At 32.5% G+C, this 19,518-nt stretch overlaps 3 protein-coding genes and 1 pseudogene across 3 annotated transcripts; 2 read left to right on the top strand and 2 right to left on the bottom strand.

Moving 5' to 3' along the window:
* Nucleotides 1–2,669: 2,669 nt before the first annotated feature.
* LOC120154342 (uncharacterized protein At4g02000-like) lies at nt 2,670–3,330 on the bottom strand. The gene is made up of 2 exons (XM_039166121.1): nt 3,273–3,330; nt 2,670–3,181 (listed from the first exon to the last, which is right to left on the bottom strand). The coding sequence occupies exons 1-2, from the start codon at nt 3,328–3,330 to the stop codon at nt 2,670–2,672; spliced, it is 570 nt and encodes a 189-aa protein (XP_039022052.1).
* A 1,827-nt stretch (nt 3,331–5,157) lies between these two features.
* On the top strand, nt 5,158–7,510 carry LOC120154321 (annotated as a pseudogene).
* Nucleotides 7,511–7,517: 7 nt separating this feature from the next.
* On the bottom strand, nt 7,518–12,133 carry LOC120154320 (probable F-actin-capping protein subunit beta). The gene is made up of 8 exons (XM_039166112.1): nt 11,813–12,133; nt 10,524–10,594; nt 9,566–9,679; nt 9,280–9,362; nt 9,123–9,196; nt 8,845–8,961; nt 7,841–7,936; nt 7,518–7,741 (listed from the first exon to the last, which is right to left on the bottom strand). Exons 1-8 carry the CDS (start codon nt 11,939–11,941, stop codon nt 7,658–7,660), a joined length of 768 nt encoding a protein of 255 aa, XP_039022043.1. The 5' UTR covers nt 11,942–12,133; the 3' UTR covers nt 7,518–7,657.
* A 2,314-nt stretch (nt 12,134–14,447) lies between these two features.
* LOC120154349 lies at nt 14,448–16,787 on the top strand. Its single transcript, XM_039166124.1, has 2 exons — nt 14,448–14,901; nt 16,367–16,787. Exons 1-2 carry the CDS (start codon nt 14,527–14,529, stop codon nt 16,577–16,579), a joined length of 588 nt encoding a protein of 195 aa, XP_039022055.1. The 5' UTR covers nt 14,448–14,526; the 3' UTR covers nt 16,580–16,787.
* The last annotated feature ends 2,731 nt before the right edge of the window (nt 16,788–19,518 follow it).

Genomic DNA, 19,518 nt, shown 5'->3' with positions numbered 1-19,518 from the left:
ACCTTTTGTACTGACAATTTTATTTTGCAGAGAAACATATCCCCAACGGCTAGAAACGACCACAAACTCATTTCAACATATAAATACAAGTTGAGGACACTTGAAGAGGGTTTAAAACACCTATCAAAGCAATCAAACACAAGAGAAGAGTTTTTCACTCTTTATTTCTATTCTCTTGTAAATATTGTGTTTTTGTGAGCTTTATTTTGTAAACAATCTACCTTTGTTTCTTTGTTTACCATCTCTTTCCTTTTGTAAAAGGAGTTTGGTTCTAGTTTAGACAATTGAAAAATTAGGTAGTTGTAAAGGTTACTATTGATCCTTGAAAAGAAATAATAAATTAGTGAATTTGTTAGAAAATCCTTAGTGAAGAGCTAAGGTAGTGGAGGTAGACTTAGTTGAGAAGTCGAACCACTATAAATCGGTGTGCAAAATTATCTATCTTTTCTTTCTCCTTACTCCCTAAACAATTTTTGTCAATTCACCCCTTGTATTTTTTTGGTTGTCCAAATTGAACTTCGAAAATCCCAACAAATTCATTTCATCCATCACACACGGAAGTGCTCCTCTAAAACCCTACTATTAATCGTTGGATCTGAGGAAGGAAATAGAAACGAAAAATATTCCATGGCTAACTACTCAAAACCCGTTTTATAGTTGAAGCGATGGCCCTCGTCAGATTCCAATGAATTAATTCTGTTCTAGCACTTTGTGACGCATATTGATGGAAATATGTTGTGTTATTATCACCATTTTTAAGCCTATTCGCGTGAGCCCTTTGTTTCAAGTACAATTCTTTCTTATCAGCTTTCAGGTTAATGAGTAGTTTTGTATCAACTATGTCCCTCAGAAGTCATTCATCTGGGTAAGCTCTAGTAACTGCGTCAGTCTCCTATTAAGTTCTTCTATCGTAATTTGTTTCACATGACAAACGTTCTTAAACTAGGCATCCAACGCAGGGCACACCATATTAGGTTTATCCGGAACCAATCCTTATGCTTGATTCTACAATCGAATCACTTCTTCCTCACAAGAGTCTTCAAATAGCCAAGACGCCTCAAATTTAAAGTGTCATCTTTTAATTGGTGTCCCCTTAAGCATAGTGTTCAAAAACATGTAGTGATACAAAAAAAAACATGTAGAAGATGTTGCATGGAAAATTTCGGGAATAATTGTCTCCATGCATCATTCACTAAACCTCGATCTAACTGTTCCCGAATGTTATTATCAACTTGGTTCCTCTGTTCCCATGTAAACCACAGACCCGAAAAACCCACATCTGATAACCCATAGGCTTCTATCACCTCTCGAAATATGCTCATCTACTCTCTCACTACAGACTAAGCCTCGTTCTTTTTCAACATAATCTTGTTAAAGTCACCGACCATCATCCATGGAATATTAGGACTATCATTTAATATATTTAGTAAGATGCATGAATCGACTCTACTCCTCTCATCTGTGAATCATAGAAGCCCGTACACCTCCAAGTAAAACCATCTGAATCATTTGTGATTAATACATCAATGTACGATTTAGAATACGAGCGTAGAGTCACATCATAATGTCCCTCTAAGCCATACATAGACCCCTCTTACCATGGGATCCACTTCTATACCTTTCATAAAACCACAAGAAGACCTAACCTTAACTATACGCGAACTCTGCAAGCTTGTTTCTATGATAAAAAGCTACAGATGGGTTTATGCCTCTCAGCATGTGCCAGAGACGACGAATCATCCGAGGCTTCCCCAATCCTCAGACATTTCAACTCAAGAGTTCCATTGCATCCGGATGGTCTAGGATGCCAGACATGTCGATATCTCAATATTTCCAGCATTGTTCTCAAAATTCGTCAATGGAGTTATCGGGACACTCTGTTGCCGTTTAACACTTTCAATCTTATGAAGAGAGTTCTCCTCATCAACCGATGTCATAACTATATACAGTTAAAACTCTATAAATTAATAATGTCAGGACTGGAGAAATTTATTAATTTAAAGAGTTATTAATTTATCGATAAATTAATAATTATTAATTTAAAGAGTTTTTAAGTAATTATACTGTACATACCAAACAAAAAGATAAATTAGTTTATACCTCTTAGAATTACGTTGTAAGAGATAAGTTAAATTAATAATGAGCTCCAAATAAACTTGAACTTTAAAGGAAAACAGACAACTATTGAATCATATTTCAATAGAGTGTAATATATTTTTTTCAGTTTCTATGAATTATTAATTTATGATTTTCTTGGGACCGAAAATTATAAAGGGATCTCACGAAAAATTATTATCTTATTATTTTATCGAGTTTTTAAATTTTTCATATTGATCTAAATCGAGACCGAACAAATTTATTATTTTAGAGAGTTTATTAATTTATCGAGTATTAATTTAAAGAGTTTCTGCTATACTTCCCAATCCCTTGTGACATCCTTAAAAGTCCTCTCACTCACTGTCTCATTTCACCGACTCTATCACAACCCACTTGTGGAACCCCTATGTTACCTCTTGTCCAAACAACTTTAACCTCACTTCTGGATATTTCTTCCAGTAGACAAGGGGCTAGACGTGGGCCCCCTTCTTTTAGACGGAATTCTGATAGACACATCCCACTGTAGGATCATATCCTTCTTCTCCTTGAGAACATGCAACAGACATAGCTGTTCACCATGACCTAACTTTCCACAAAAAATAGAAGAGACGAAGCTTCTCGTATTGGAAAGAGACATAAGCAAATGACCCATTTGCCAACGAAAGCTTCTTCTTCCTCCTCAAGGGCTTCTGAATGTCAACTTTAACCCTAATCCGAATAGAACCTTTATACCCCAGAGTAACAACAGAGGCATCATATTCAATAAAGGAACCAAGGAAATGTCCAAACTGTTGCGCTACTTGTTCCAAAATATATCCCACGATTAAGTCATTGACTATGATCCAAAAGTCTACCTTCTCCAACGCTACCAGCATCTGATTTTCTCCTACCTGCAAGCGATGCAAAATAAGTAAATGCGAATCTTCATATTCCAATCGATCCACATCGACCTCATGATATAGCCGGAACAAGAAACGATCATCTCCCAATTTAAAAATTGAGATTCCCCCAATAGGGTGCCAAACATTTGCCAAGGTAATTTGCATGGCCTGAAAATTAACCATCCCTGTTGTAAGGAACCTGCCTACAAAACAATGATCAAGCGTGATTGGAATTGATGGAACAGATGGTGTTAAAGTGAACGCCTCCTCCTCTTCCCCCTAGATTCAGGTTACCCAATTCGGTTTCGATCTCCTCCATCAGAATCCGGTGAACAAGGCGGGCCCAATACATGTGCCTGATGGGCGACGACCCAGGGCAGTATATAGGGTCAGGACATCAGTTTCTAATATTTAACAAGCATACAAGTATCATATCTTGACTGGATTTTAAACAAACGACAAACAATATGCCGCCCTAATAAATCAAGCAGTTTGCTACCATCTGCAAGAAATACCTAACAAACAATGCATCACATATAAACCACAAAAGATGTAGGTTACATTATAGAGCTCAATTAGTTTTTCTAGTCACTTGAACTTAAGACATCTAACCCTTTTCCGAAAAAAAAACATGCTACATGCTATGATATTATTAAAGTGGACGGTGTCGAAGTAGTGACAACGGCAGCAGAGGCGCCAGTACCTGTGAAGAGATGGAGGTCAAGAGAAAGGAAGGTTCCAGCTACTCCATTTTCTAGAGCATTTGGGTAAATTGCATGTATTTCTTTTAATGTTTTATCATTTATTGCTACTTCTAAATTATATGTTCCTTTTTTTGCTACTTTTCTAACTAGTTATTTGTTTAACATCAAAAGCTTTGCTACATTAGGAGCTGGTCTTGCTTGGGGAACAGTTTAGGAATCTGTCAAGAGGCTTGTTTATGGTTCTCTCAACTCAAATGAAAAGTAGTATGTTGTTTCACCATTTTTGTCTGAAAAAAATTATCATCCTTATTTTTAATTCTAGACGTGAGTTCAAGTTGAATTCACAGTAAAATGATTGGCTTTTGTGGAGAAAGAACAAAACATGTCATATCATATAATTCATTCTCATGTTTTGTCTATTATATGGTAGAGACATAAAATTATTATCTCGTCCAATATATTAAAATTCATTAGATCGACCTACCGATGAACCACAAATGAGAATCCTTAACACACTAACAAAAAAATTGAGAAAAACTGTACAACCAATAACGACAGAAAAAAAACTATAAAAAAGATAGACACCTAGCACTGAGAGCCTAAAATATAGGCCTATTATCATATTCATATAAATTATTTAAATTCAACCCGATGAATGATTATCAAATAAAATTTGGTTTTTTTAATTGAACTAAAATAGAAAGGGTCTCATTGATACCTTCGTTACATCTAAGGGTGTGTTTGATTCACGGAATATAAGATTATCAGTGGGAATAAAAGATTATTAGGGAATAGGATTACTGAAAATGTTGTATTTTATGTTTGGTTCGTTCAGCAGGAATGTAAGATTATCGTATTTAGTTAAAGGAATAAAAGATTATTAGAATATATATTTTACTAAATTATCCTTATTTTATATTTATTTTTTAACAAGTTGAATTATTCTATAATTTTACTATAATTAATTTATATATTTTCTTTAAAAATTTTAAATTTATATAATTTTTTTACAAAATTGAAAAGATAAATAGGTTTAATGAAAGAGTAAAATTTTATTTTAATCCCTGAACTTCATATAAAATTTTAATTATAGACTCTTTTTTGTAAATCTAAAATAGTTTAAAGATAAATTTATAATTTAACATTTGTAGAATTTTTTTATTCAACGACAGAAGAATGATAATTTTAAGAAAAAAAATTTAAGGACATTTTAGTCCAAAATGCCGGTAATCCAACAATACCTAAGGGAAATGGGTAATCACATTTCCGGTAATATATCTCAAAAAAATCCACTATTAAAATTAAAAGATTACCGAAAATAAGATTACCGGACAACCAAACTAAAAATAAAAATTTCAGTCCTCCGATAATCATGAATACCGTGAACCAAACAGCCCCTAAAAGACTAGTAAAAATCGTTAAAAGGAAATTTTAATAAGATAAAAATGGTCAAATAATACTAACAAGAAGCATAAAAAATTACCCTTTTTCCAATTTTACCCGAAGATCCTATAAATATATTCCAAACCTCTCTATATTTTACAGTCAGCTGCGTCGTACAGAAATTCTCTTTGAACGAACGAAGCAAACGATCAAGTACGCAGAGAATCGCCCGATCATGAGGTTTTTCCTCTCTCTCTCTCTCTCTGTCTCTCTCTAATTATTTCTTAATTTCCATTACGCACTTTCTCTAATTGTTGCTTAGAAGATGTAAGAAATGAAAGAAAACGAAATTGAACATCAACTTCCATTATCATTATTGTTTCTCTACCCTTGTTTTGGCCTTTCAGGGCTATCTTTTTTTTTTTTAAAAAAAAGGGTTTTCTTTCTGGTTTTTCTCTGGGTTCTGTTATTTTTATTTGCTTCAAGGGATTCATTTTTTTTCATTTTCTTTTTGGGAGGGTTGAAATGATGATTTGCGACGCTGTTCAAGGTTTCAAGTTTCACTTAAAAGACAAACTTTATGATGATAAGACAGCAATTTTGGAATCTTCAGTGTTTTGGAATAATTGAGTGTTGGATATGGTCTTTCTGCTGAACGGATGAGATATTTGTGCAGGATGGTCGCATGATTTATGTTAAGCGACGGATTTTTAAAATTTTAAGGGCAGAAATAAATTATCAATAGAAAACACAAATAAAATACCTAAATTATATGGAAATTTGAAGGGATTCGGTCCATCCCTGCTGCCGTGGTTACAAGGATACGACTTATGGCATTTGTGTTCACCTGTGCTGCTAACCTCTCCCGATTCCCTTGTATAAAAATTAGCTTACCCTATTCCCATATGTAATAGGGTAATGGGAGTAGAATAGTAGGCTGACACCAAGCCAGGTTGAGAGCAGCTTCCGTGGGAGACCTCCGATAGTCAGAATTATGAATTGTCCACCGTGAGACTCGATCCCAATACCACAAGGTTAAGAGACTTGCGCTCTTACCAACTGAGCCGGACGGTCAATTCTCCTAATTCCCTTATATGAGTGTCTTTATTTGATTGGCTTGTTTGCACCATCTGGGAGCAATAATGTTGAGGGTTGTGGACTATGATGCAAAATATGTCAGTTGTTTAAGATACCAAATCATGGGTTGATTTGTTTTATGTCCAAACAATGTTCTTAGAAAGATTGATAATTGATTAGAGTTTCTACATTTTCAACTTGTTTATAATTTCGTGTTGCAGCCGACATCCAACAGTGAAATGGGCACAGAGATCAGATGAAGTCTTCATAACTATTGAGCTTCCTGATGCTCAGGATGTGAAGCTTAGACTGGAGCCTGAAGGAAAATTCTTATTCTCTGCCACAAGTGGGGCAGACAAAATTCCCTATGAAGTCGACTTTGATCTGCATGACAAAGTCAACGTCGATGTATGTTGGCAGATGAAGTCTTGATTCTTAGAATCAACCTGTAATATATGCTCTACCTGTAGGGTTTAATGTGTGTCATTGTGATATGGTTTGCAGGGAAGCAAGGCTAGTGTTGGAAATAGACATATCACTTACCTTGTGAAAAAGGCTGAGAGCAAGTGGTGGAACAGATTGCTGAAACAGGAAGGGAAACCCCGTGTTTTTGAAAGTCGATTGGGATCGATGGGTTGATGAAGATGAGGAGGATCAGGACACTAAGCGTAAGAACAGTTATCTTCTTATATGTTTTCTTCCACTGCTTTATTTCTATGGTGAAGGGGTTCATTCCTTTTTTAGTTTGACTCACTGCCGGATTTTTGTTGGCAGCCGGACCTGATATGGACTTTGGTGACTTTGACTTCTCAGTGAGTGGCAGTGTTATCACCTAATATTTACGATTTAAGTGTCTAAATTGGATTTGACACCATTTGCTTCTATTTCCTTGTTACAGAAGATGAACATGGGTGGTGGTGAAGGCTTTGATATGGCTGAAGGGGAGGATGGTAAGTTTCATAATCCATCCAGTATCGATTAGTGTGTGAATTTGCTGTTGGATCTTGAGTAAGTTGCATGTTTAAAAAGAGATAATCTTTCAGTAGTAATTCAACGTAGCGTTGTCCTTGCAGATGATGACAGTGATACAGAAGATGAAGCTGTGGAAGAATTATCAGCTTCAAAGAAAGATGCCTCATCATCCAATGCTGCACCTGAAGTCAATAGCATTTAGAGCTGCATGCTCGGCTTGCAGTCGTATATCTTGTCAAGTCGAATGCATTAAGCAACATAACAATATTTTTTATGCTTTTATTTTTATTTTCGGTTGTGGGAGTGAGAGTGGTCATTGCCTCTATCGTATAAAGTTTAGTAGGAATATAATCTTGCATGTATTGCGGTCCAATATATATATGATCTTTTACATCATATGAAATATCTCGAGACAAGGCCGGGACCATCCTGGCCGGCAATTTGACCTTTCAAATACATACATCTCATACACAAAGCATACTCTGAGGTCACTCTAGTAAAGCAAGTATCACACAATTAACTTCTTATGGCATATAACCCAAATCAACTGCTAGGCAATCTCATCTGCACCACCTCATTAGGCGGTCGTAAAGTGCAAACCATCTCTCTCGTCTTTCCGAAGTAGACCTGCAAAAATATTTACACATTTCAACTCATGGTAAAAAACTCAACTCAAAATTATCGATGTCAGAGCTTGCAAAGAAAGTTAAGATAAAGTAGGTGTACCTGATCTAATGAGTTCCGGAGCTTACCCTCCATTTCTTCTATCATCTTTCCCATGTTAGAAAGATGACCATCAGCAACTGGTAGGTTCATGTTCATCTACGGACAAAAAAGATTTAAAGGTGAAAAAGGGGAGTTTAGACCTTGACTGTAACTTCAAACTTGAGTGCAGAAACAACAGGACGATACGCCACGGTCCATAACACATCAGTATCAAACAGTAAAATCTGAAATGGACACCATGTTTTAAGACTCAATCTGATATTTTATGGGCAAGTGAAAACATAAATTTAAGTCCGCTTATTACGGATGAGAAGAGGAACTTCATATTCTGCTTGCATCTTGTAGAGAAAAGTTATAGTCATATCAATTTAATGACCCAAACACACTGCATTGAGTGTGAATTAACAAACAACTTTTTATCCAAGTTTCTTGCTGTAGAGCTACGTTGAATTGTTGATCTGACTCCTCATTTTTTCTGATATACCCATTAAACAACTTGTGTCCAGCGCATAACGGTATTCAAAACTTACACCCAAGTCCAAGTAACATAGCTTCATTCTTGAGTTTTTCAGGTGTTGGGGAGCTAGTGATAAATTTTTTTTTCCTTACCCCACACATCTAGTCTGTGCACTCCAAGATACCAAGTGCAGGAGCTCATAAAAAAATCTGCATTAATAAGGCAAGTTAGCCTTTTTATCATAATTCCTTTCGGTTGTGCCATCTGTAAATGGTTTATGGAAGAAACACTTCTTCCTAAAATGGGTAAGGAAAGAAAACCCATGAAAACCTAGTACAGGATTTCAGATGATCAATACTAGTTATGAACCATTTTTTCTGATAGAGCTAAATTATCATCACTTGTGATGCCCAGGGTCACCAATTCAAGAGCACTTGGGTATCAAGAAATTCTAAAAAACTCTGTGGAGTATAGATGACTTTCAATGAACATAAAACTGCATTCTCCAACAGTTAACTCTTCATTATTAAAAAATCCCACCAATTACCTGTCTTCTGATAGATCCAGACAAACTGAAAGTGCCTGATGACACATCATCTGTAGTCAAAGACAGCATGACTGTACTAGTCAAGCAATATCGAGTCATTTCTTCTTCAGGTCCAACCTAAATAAAAGGTTAGAGTGCAACATGAGCAAGAAAATCCAAAACAAAGTAACACGCTGCCCATAGAGAAATAAATGGTAAAACATATAACAAAAAGAAAGAGGCCTGAGATAAGATTGAAAGTTCTATATCCCTAATTGTATAAAGCCATTGAAATTCACCTCTATAACATGAATAGCATCCCAAGTTCCCTCCTCCAAATAACCTCTTCGCCCTTGCCCAGTCTTTGAGCCATCTTTCTCCAAAAGCCAAGGACAGCAAATCAGAAGAACTAACAACGGTTACTGGTTTTATTTGGGATAAAAACAAGCTACTTACCTTTCTTTACCAAAAAGCAGGCTACAAAACATTCGTGGTCATCTTCCCACATGTAGACAGATGAAATGCCACCCTCATAATACCTATTGTATTATTGGTTAAACATAAATAAATCAATTAAAAAAAAGTAGATTCTGCATAAAAAACCAAGATGGAGCGATGCCTTAAGACCCCATATCCAACCACAATAAAAAGAGAAGCATAAAGCTGAATAGAGGTCAACTGTAATCAAACCCACACAAATAGCAAATTAATAAACAAAGTACGACATAAGCAAGAACCTCACTGGTCACAATAGACTGTAAAGATATCGTTAGCTTCAATTTCCAATTGCCTCAACTTTGAAGATGGATAAGGCGCATCCTCCAAGGGTGGGTGATATTTGTTTGACCAAGGTGATCTACAAACAGTACAATTGCACGGAACAAAACCACAAATTACAAGTTAGTCAAAGATGAATTATAATTGAAATTTGCTACTTTGCAAGTAAAAAGGAACTCAAAATAACTCAAAGATTGCCTTAAAGCGTCATATGAGACATGAAACTGAAGGGATATTATTTGATGTAAGATTGATTTACTGTTGACAAGGTTCACTAACAGCTCAAATGTGGAATACTGACAAAAAGAATTCAAGTTCTGATGTTAGTGTTTGTGCTTAGGTTTGAGCAAATAATATATGCAAATGTATTTCATAGAGATAATGAACATGTAAATACACACATATAGACAAGAGAGATACCACCATGGCATAATTATAAAATTTCATAATGTTTATTTAACATTATGATGATATGTAGAGTTTTCTGGATTATATATTCAAGCTTTTTCCACCATAAAAACTAAATAACTGTTTTACTATAAACATTTTGGAGGAAGATATCCCAGGAATGGTCAGCATCTACTAACGTGTACAATGCTATGGATTAGTTGTGCAAGTTTCTATAAACATTTAGGGAGAAACCCAGAATAGGTGGTTATGTATAGTCCATCACCAATTTTGAATCTACAAAGTAAGAGTATAGAAAATAAAACCTCAGGAAGATTGTTAACATAACCATTATTATTTAGGCAAGATAAATGAGAAGGGGGCTTACTTTTCATTATTTTAAATCAGAACAAAAATACAAACAGGCAAGAACATAGAAACAGTTTAATAGGGCTTAGGCTACAATAGGGGAGGGAAAATTAAGTCCAGGGTATATAATCTATAAGCCAATATACTAATCAGAAGTGTAAAGCTACCTGTAAGAATCAGCGTCTCTGTTGTATTCACACAAAATGAACTTCTTTCCACTGTCCACATCAGGCAAAACCTGTTTTACAGGAAAATATGAAAATCTAATAAACTAATTCATCCAAATCAAGGGAACAAAACTCAATTGTTGTCATATGTTTTGATATCACATGAAAGGTTCACCTGTAACAAAACTTATAGGTCAGTGAATAAGATTGCATGTAACAAGTTGGCATGAGGATACCCAACACCACAAAATCAAATACCAGCAAAGGGAAATTGAAAAATTCTAGTAAAGGGTTGATTATATATGGTACAAAACTAAGACAACAACAATCTAAGTTTTTTCATTTGAGAACAGTGCAAAAAAGAAAGCTCATAGCTCCATACACAAAAATTGAAGTGAACTTAGGAATCTATAAAATGATGAATAATAATTCAAAGGCATGTAAATTTTTTTTCTCTGACATTCATAAATCGAGACCATAATAATGTGCTTATAATATGCAAACATCAAGCAGAAGCATCTCTTGGGGAACAATTTAAGTTCATGCAATCAATGAGAAAAATGAGAAAGAAGACAACACTCAATCCAGAATCCAAATTTTGCATGTGATCGAGGTCAAAAAGAAATAAAACCCCAATTCAATTGTATCCTGATCCGTTTATTTAATAAAGTTGCGCAGTTCCACAGCAAAATGGTGAAATGCGTTCAAAGCGACTGCTACGAATTCAAACTAGCATAGAGTGAAGAATGCATATACAACATTCAAAAATTTCTTTTCAAACACACAAAATTTTAGAACTTGTAAAAAATAAATATATGTTCGCTCCATTTCCACTTTAAAACACGAACTAACTAAACTTAAATGAAACACATTATAAAGTACGCACTCGGATCATTAAAATTTTATTTTCTAAAAAAATGGCACTGCGTTTATTTTTTAATGCAGATTTTGATCTTTCATTTTGTTTCCAACGCCAAATGAAAAAAAAAGCAACACCAGATACATTTTGGCTGAAAATCTTATACTTCAGTATCGATCTTACATAGTACATTTTCCGTGATGATTTCAACCCAGCTTTCTCTCTATAAAAATTAAAAAGAACCCTAAAACAATTGTTATTTTAAAATTTACTTCATTTTCTAGCCAAACAAATTATCAAATACATTATTGTCATTTTCAAAATAAAAACAAAACCTAAGAAATAATCAATTCGGGCAAGATTAAAGAGTGAAATCTACAGAAATGAAGAAACAAGGAGAAACTAAAATTGGAAAGAGAAAGGGAGAGACCTGGAGAGGGAGATCGACTTGAGAGAGGAGATCGGAGGAGTGGCGAGGCAAAAGGCTTAAAAGAGCGGAGAGTGTCGTCTCGGAATGGCGAGGCGGCATTCTTCGCATCAGTCCCATGGCTGCCTCCATTTTCTTTTCTTTTTCCTTCCAATTTTCCCCCTCCCGACTCAACTTATTGTCGTACAATCAAACAGGGAAACGAAATGGAAGCAGATAATGTTCTTTATTTGGATTCAATTCAAAGCGAAAGGAACAGAGATATTAGCAGCAATTTGAATTTGACAATTGGGGGAAATTTTATAAAGAAAAAGAAAAGGAAAGGTGTGGCTTATTTGATTTGATCCGAGTCTCTCTCACGGTAAGGATAGGATACCCACCTCTGTTTATTACACCAACAAATATAAATATATAATAATTTAATTTGAGTGTTCTTGGATATGATTAAATATATGACCAGAAATATTATCTATATATATCGTTTTTAAAATATTTTAATTAATTAATAGAAATTTGGTCCAAATCTTTGTAAATGCATACGCGAAAAAAATATAAAAAAATGCGTTGAAAAAACAGATAATACAAAATTAAGTGTTGATTATTTTAACTGAATTTAAATTATAAATATGTTTGATATTAGATTATTTGATTGATGTGGTAATATAGTTAAAAGAAATAAAAAAATATTCAAATATTTAAAATGAGATTCAAATAATTATTCTCTTTTAGTTGAAATATGATTTTTTTTCTGTGTGCAATATATTTTATTCAAATATTAAAAAAAATAAAAATATCATTCTAACATTTTTTTTATCCTATACATACTAAATTAGCATCATTTCTTAAATCGAGATAAGGAGTGAGTTTCATAAAACGAGTCTTGACTACGTGGTTGGAAGACTCGTTTTACAGAGAGAATTTTTCCCAAATTTGAATGTGACAATACAACAGGGAGACACGACCTATGTAAAAAAATCTTTCCCTAAAAGTTTGTTTCCTAAGATGAACATTCCGATTTTAAATTGCCAATTTGATATATCTTTTTATCAAATACATTAAAAATGTGCCTTTTAACACGAGATCAATTACCAATAAAATATTTAACTGAATGAAATTATCTTTGTTTAAATATAAACATAATATTTTATATATAAAAAATAAAAAAGAATCTTAAATAATTTTTAATTTAATATTTAGACGAGTAATATTTAATTTGTCATGTGGGTATTTAAAATTTTTGACCATTTTATAATTATTTATTATTATTTATCTATTTTACATGTCTTATAAAGTAATAATGTTTTAGGTTGCCTCCAACCCTAATAGTCTTTGGATTTTAAAATTTTAGTTTTATTTTAAAAAAAATTTAAAGACCAATTGACAACATTATCGATTGATTTTCACTAAATTTCAATTTACGTTATCATATGAATTTTAATTTTTAAATTTAGTGAACTATCGTTAAATTTAATTGAACTTAATTAAAAAATTAAAAATTAAGATAAAGACAGATACATAATTTTATGTTACGATGCGAACTTATAAAATTTTAAGAGATAAAACAAATTATCAATAGAAAATAATATATATATATATATATATTATATATATGCATATATGAATTATTGTAAGTATAATAAAAAAATTTCCTGTGCAATTTAAAATGGAAGGCTCAACCTGGGAAACGAGCTTTCAGGAAAGACTCTCCCTATAAGACGTGCCTCTCTCCTTTACTGCCACATCAGTTAAACCTGGGGAAAACTCTCCCTGTGAAACGAACCTTCCAATCACATAAACAATGCTCGTTTTTGTGAAACACGTCTCCTTGCATCGATTTAAGAAAAGGGTGTTAGTTTAGTACATATTGGGAAAAGGCGCTACAATGGTTTTTTTTTTAAAAATGGGTGATATTAAGATAAAATTGTCCAAGATCTATTTTATTATGTAAAATTAATAAACTTTACACTAATTTATAGTAACTAAATTTAAATAAATAAATTACTTAGATTTAATTAAAATTTATAATTTATAAATAAATATATTTTAACTCACAATAAGATAATATCTATTTTTACATCAATCTCAAATCCAAAATCCTAAACCTAAAATTCCAACCCTAAAATCTCTACTCTAAATCTTAAAACCTAAATTATAGGTTATAGACACTAAACACTAAATCTTAACCCCTAAATTCTAAATTCTAACCCTACAAATTAAAAATATATATTTTACTTTGATTTACAAATATTTATTTATGGGTTATAAATTTTAATTAAATATAATTTATTTATTTAAATCTAATGAATATAAATTAATGTAAAACTTACAAGTTTACGGTATAAATATAAGTGAATCTCAATTATATATATATATATATGTATATATATATATATATATATTTGTATTGACCTTTAAATTACAATATGATTGAATTTAATCCTTAAAAGATTATTGATTTTTATACTTAAACAAAAATATTGTATATTTAAACATATTTCCCCATATAGATTTTTATACATTATATAAATAATAATTCCAATGGAAGGAAACTTAACCTAATTTAAATATCATTATTTACTGGGTTTGTAATAGAACTCAATTACTAGGAGAAATTTGATAGCAGAAATTACTACGAGGAAAACTACCTTTTACCTTATTCCAAAGTACAATAAATTGCAATTGCCGGTAATTGTCCGCCGTGCTTTTGAGTCAAAGAGATGGGGACAGAAACAGAAACCTCTAAAGACACCGGAGAAATCGAGCCACTGTTACAGGACTCAACTGATGAGCCTGAATCCGACCCTAAGCCCAACCCTAATCCGAGAACCGTGAAAACGAAAGTACCCGAAGTAGAGATCCGTTTGTACCGACAAGGCAAGGGTCCGATCGACGTGTTCAAGTCGAGCTTGGGAGGGTGGGACCAGAACCAGCTGGAGGTTCGAGATATACTTGAGAAATACGGGTTGAAATCGATTTACGCTTTCAGTACCCAGTCGGGTCGCGGCGTCCCAATCCGATTTCATCCGAGAAACGGAAGGTCTATACTTGGATACAAGGACGGATCGGTGGTTCACATTGACGGCGAACCAAAGGTAATTTCAAGTTTCCCTCTGTTTTAATGGTTTTAGGTTATATGCGTGTTTTCTTATGTCATGTATATTGTTGATCAGAATTTTTATCTCCAGTTGAACCAAACAGTTACATCGAGTATAAATTAGTACATATTTCTGAACAATTAAGGAACAAAATTTTATTTATTTTTAAGTAGCAGAATCTTATTTTTCACATGAAACAATTTGCTTATTTATAACCTAATTTATATATATAAGATATCCGAGGAGAATGCTCAATTAGGATCATAAACCATTTCAAATCAGACCAAGCCTCAACCAAATAAAATTTATCTTCTTATTATTACAATTGATATAGATATAATTATACTTAAATGTATAACTATAATTATTAACCGAGTCTGTGTTGGATGCTTAGAAGTAATTGCTTTCAGATCCATGGATCAAACTGTGGGAGATGAGGCTTAAAAATTCAGTAATCTAAAGATCAGCAAAATCCTTATAACATGGATTAAAACCTATCTGATTGGTGGATTAATGGGATTTTAGACTTGTCTTCAAATATGATGTTGAAATGAATCAAGGGTTTGACTACATACCTTATCTTAAAGGTTTAATCGAGTTCAAACAGTAAGAAGTTTGAGCTTGAGCTAGATTTGAAATTGGAAGCTCAAAGTTCAACATGAGCTTGAAATTGATTGACTTTTATTTTTACAACTCGAACTTTGAGATAATGATCTTACTGTTTGAAACTTGATTAGGTTTGTTTACCTAGTAAAAATTGAGTTCGATTATTTGTTCTTGAGCTCAAGGTAGAATAAAAAAAAATATTCAATACTAACTAGAAATGAACAAAAAAAATACTTGAATTGAATTCACTCAAAGCTTTAGCTTCACTCGACAATAGCTGAGCCAAATTAGATTTTTCTTTTTTCTTTTTGGAATAAAACCCAAGTAGGTTGCAAGTACACATGTCTCACTGATACCTATGCTTAAACCTATGTTATACATTGACTCAAGTTCTGGTATCAGATACTGTTATGTGTCCAATTGTCTTTTGTTTATAAGGGAATGAATATTTGGAACAAAATACTTACCTTCTTCGAATAGATTTTCCCCTACCCACCTACACTCAATCAAATAAATAAATTATGTGTCATTTCCTTTGAGTTTGCTCCCCCGGACTGTATAAACTTTCCCATGCACATTTTATACAGCCACTGGTCCATGTTGCTGAGTCCAACTAGCTTTCAGTTTCTCGAATGTTCGAATATTTTAATACATGTAATATAGTTTCCTGCATCCCTGTGTATGCTTTCAGTGGATGAGTAAATGACTGAGCTTATGGGCAACTCATGGCCACGGACCATGGACTGCTTCAAATGCTGTATTCATCTTGGCTGATGACTGTAAACTATTCAACTGTTGGTTGCTGCTGCATAAATAAGTTGACGTGTTTTCTGTTTTGTTTTATTATCGATTTCAGGATTCATTGATCAAACCTATAACCAAAATATTGGTGGGAATAGCAGCTCTTACACTTCTCATAACTTTACTAGTGAAGGATACTCCCAAATGGATGAAGAAATTCAACATTTCGGTAGGAGATTTCCCTCCTTGGGTCCTCGCTTGCGTTGTTATCGTTTTCACACGTATGAGAAAGAGGACGAAGGAAGCCTTGAAGAAGTTTGGTTGGTGAATGGAGGCACTCGTGAAGCCATTTTGTAAGCCCAATAAGATACTGAAGATTGTAAAATCTTGTGCTTTTCTAAGTTGTTTTGCCTAGAAAATATGTTGGTCCTTGTGGAACACTAGTAAAATAATAGTGGAAATCAAACTCATTTGTAGTAAAGGGGAGACGGTCACTTTATTACAGTGACATCCATGATGACATCTCTCTTTTCTTACCGAGTGTTTTTAAATATAGTGTACCGCCATCAATGTGCTGAATGAAGGAAAGAAATTTGTTAAAAGTAGCATTAGACAATCGTTGTTTTGGGAATTTTTTTATAAGAATCTTCTCTGACATTGAAAAGTATTTGAATGTATGCAAGAAAGTCTTTACATGAGGATTCCATTGGACCCCAATTTTGATGAAATACAAGATGCTCATTTAATGATGAGAGACTTAATTACGACTTTGAATGTTTGTGTCAAGTTGTCATCAATTAACAGTTGGATTTGGACGGAAACAGAACAGGACTGGAGTCAAATAATTCAACCATACCCTACTTGTCAATCTTTATCATCTCGAGTTTTGTTTAGCTTTATGTTAATTAATTTTGACAATATTTTAGATAATTTATTAAACACAAAAAGTTCAATTTTATGCTTGGTTGGACTATTTAAAGAAAAAAAGACAGGGATACAACTTGCAATGATTTTAGTCTCTCTTAACCGATCATAAACTGCGTCTTCCAATTCATCACTAAATTAATGATTGAAAAGGCTTTTAATAGTCTATCTTCCTAGTGGCAGATTAGAACTTATAATTAGTTTATAATTATAGAACATATATCAGTATATTGTGATTAACCAACATTTAAGACTGAAATACTTGTTTGATCATTTATATTAGTATATAATTATAGAACTTATATTGTGATTAGACAAGGTCGAAGCGGAGATGGTCTTGTTCATGAACTATTAACATCAGACGCCAAAACTTTTGATGAATCAATCCATCTCGACAGATGTTCAACGTAAGTTTAACAAAATTGCTGATTTACTAACGCTTCTAAATCAGTAGGATAAGCCATTTGATTCGTCCCTAAAGAGTGTGGAACGATTGCTTGAGTGAAAAATTGCACACATAAAACTATTTTAGTTGTCTTGTATGAGCAAAAAAAATATGTGCTCCAAGTTTATGTGATCTTCTAGTTATTTGAAATTTAATTTTTCTACTTTCATTTATTGAAATTTAATTTACGTACTTTTCAATTTAAAAATTTATTTTCAATTTTTAATACTATTAAATTTGTTTTTCTAAAAGAAGTTTTATATAATTAAAGATCGGAACATACAAAACAAGTCAAACAATGAGGACCTCGTTAAAAAGTTTATGTTAAAATCAATAATAATATATTTTAAAATTAAAAGTACTAATTTAACAAGAAAAAATAATATTGCAGTAGATCTAAACAGGGACGAATGTATGAATTTATGTCGGGGATAAGCTTCTACAATTTTAGAAAGTGCCATACTTATAAAATTTCAGAGGGTCGAAAACAAATTTTTAATAAAAAATATATATATATTTTAAAAATATATGATATTTTTAAATTTTTAGAGGACCACTACCCTCACTTACCTCTATCTAGATCTAAATTTAATAAATAAAAAACTATATTAACAATTTACATTGAATTTAAATAGATAGTATTGGCATGGATGAGCTTCATACTCTAAAATTAGATAGTATTGTTCGTTTTTTGGGGTTGATCTATAAAAAAAAGTAAATTTTATAAAATAATAATCTAAATAATTTATTCAATTTGAGCTCTATTAAATTTAAATATATTAAAAAGTTAACTTGAAATAAGATTGAACCCCTATTAAAAAAAATAAGAATCAACCAAATTAAGTTAAAACTTTTTCACTTGATTTAATCGAATAATCACATATAACTATATATTATATTTTCTATATTTTTCATTTTCCTTCATACTTTTATTTTTCTCCTTTTGCCCTTCTCTTTCTCTACTTTTTTTCTATCAAAGTTAAACAAACTGAATATCTATATCTACATTGATATTGTTTTTACTACAATATTCTTCCATTTAAATAATTTAGGTATTATATAAAAAACCTATGTGTGTATGAAATAATCATGTACATATTGTCGATCCTTTTCTAGTTTTCTTATACTTCTTAACCGATGACGACGTTAGTAACCTTGGCTATTCGCCCACCGCTGACTTTTCTTTTTCTCCCCCACTTCATATAATTTGAGTTATATTATATTTTATTTAACTAATTTCTGTCTTTTCGTATGAAACTATGGATGGTTCTGTATACTTTTGTAGTGTGTCCTTTGTTCGTTCTTATAGCGCATTTTCTTCTTCTTTTTCTTAGAATTAAACTTAACTTCACATCTGTTTTGGATCCTCGAACTAAAATTTAATGGATGTTTAAAATCATCGAAAGTAAAATATGGTTGAGTTGTGATAAATTGGTAATGTCTATTTGTCAATGAATCGTTATTGTTATATGTATTTTTATGTTAGTGTTGATGAGAGGGACATAGTCAAAATCAAATATTGAGAGGGAAAATATACTTAATTTAAAAATAATAAGGACTTATTATGTATTTAATCTAAAAATGAGGGGGCAAAAATTCGATTTTACTTGTATTTAAATCTATAAGGATCTAAAATACAACCAAAAAATTTAAGCCCCACCCACTCCCTGGTTGATGATGTTATCTTTCACCGCTAATACAATTAAACCACTATGATGGTTTTAGGAAGAATGTTTGGTTTCTATAATTAGTTTATTCTTGTTTTTTACTCTTACTGTACTGTAAATCTAAATATATATATATGGGATGATCTTCTTCATTTAACTTGTTCCATTTACATCGCTAAATTTTAAACCTTAAAAACGCATGATCCCATGGAGCAGAATCATACAATATTA

Source organism: Hibiscus syriacus, unplaced genomic scaffold (assembly GCF_006381635.1).
Source record: "Hibiscus syriacus cultivar Baekdansim isolate YM2019G1 unplaced genomic scaffold, ASM638163v2 tig00111128_pilon, whole genome shotgun sequence".
Classification (NCBI taxonomy): domain Eukaryota; kingdom Viridiplantae; phylum Streptophyta; class Magnoliopsida; order Malvales; family Malvaceae; genus Hibiscus; species Hibiscus syriacus.
This window is presented reverse-complemented; position numbering and strand designations above follow the sequence as displayed.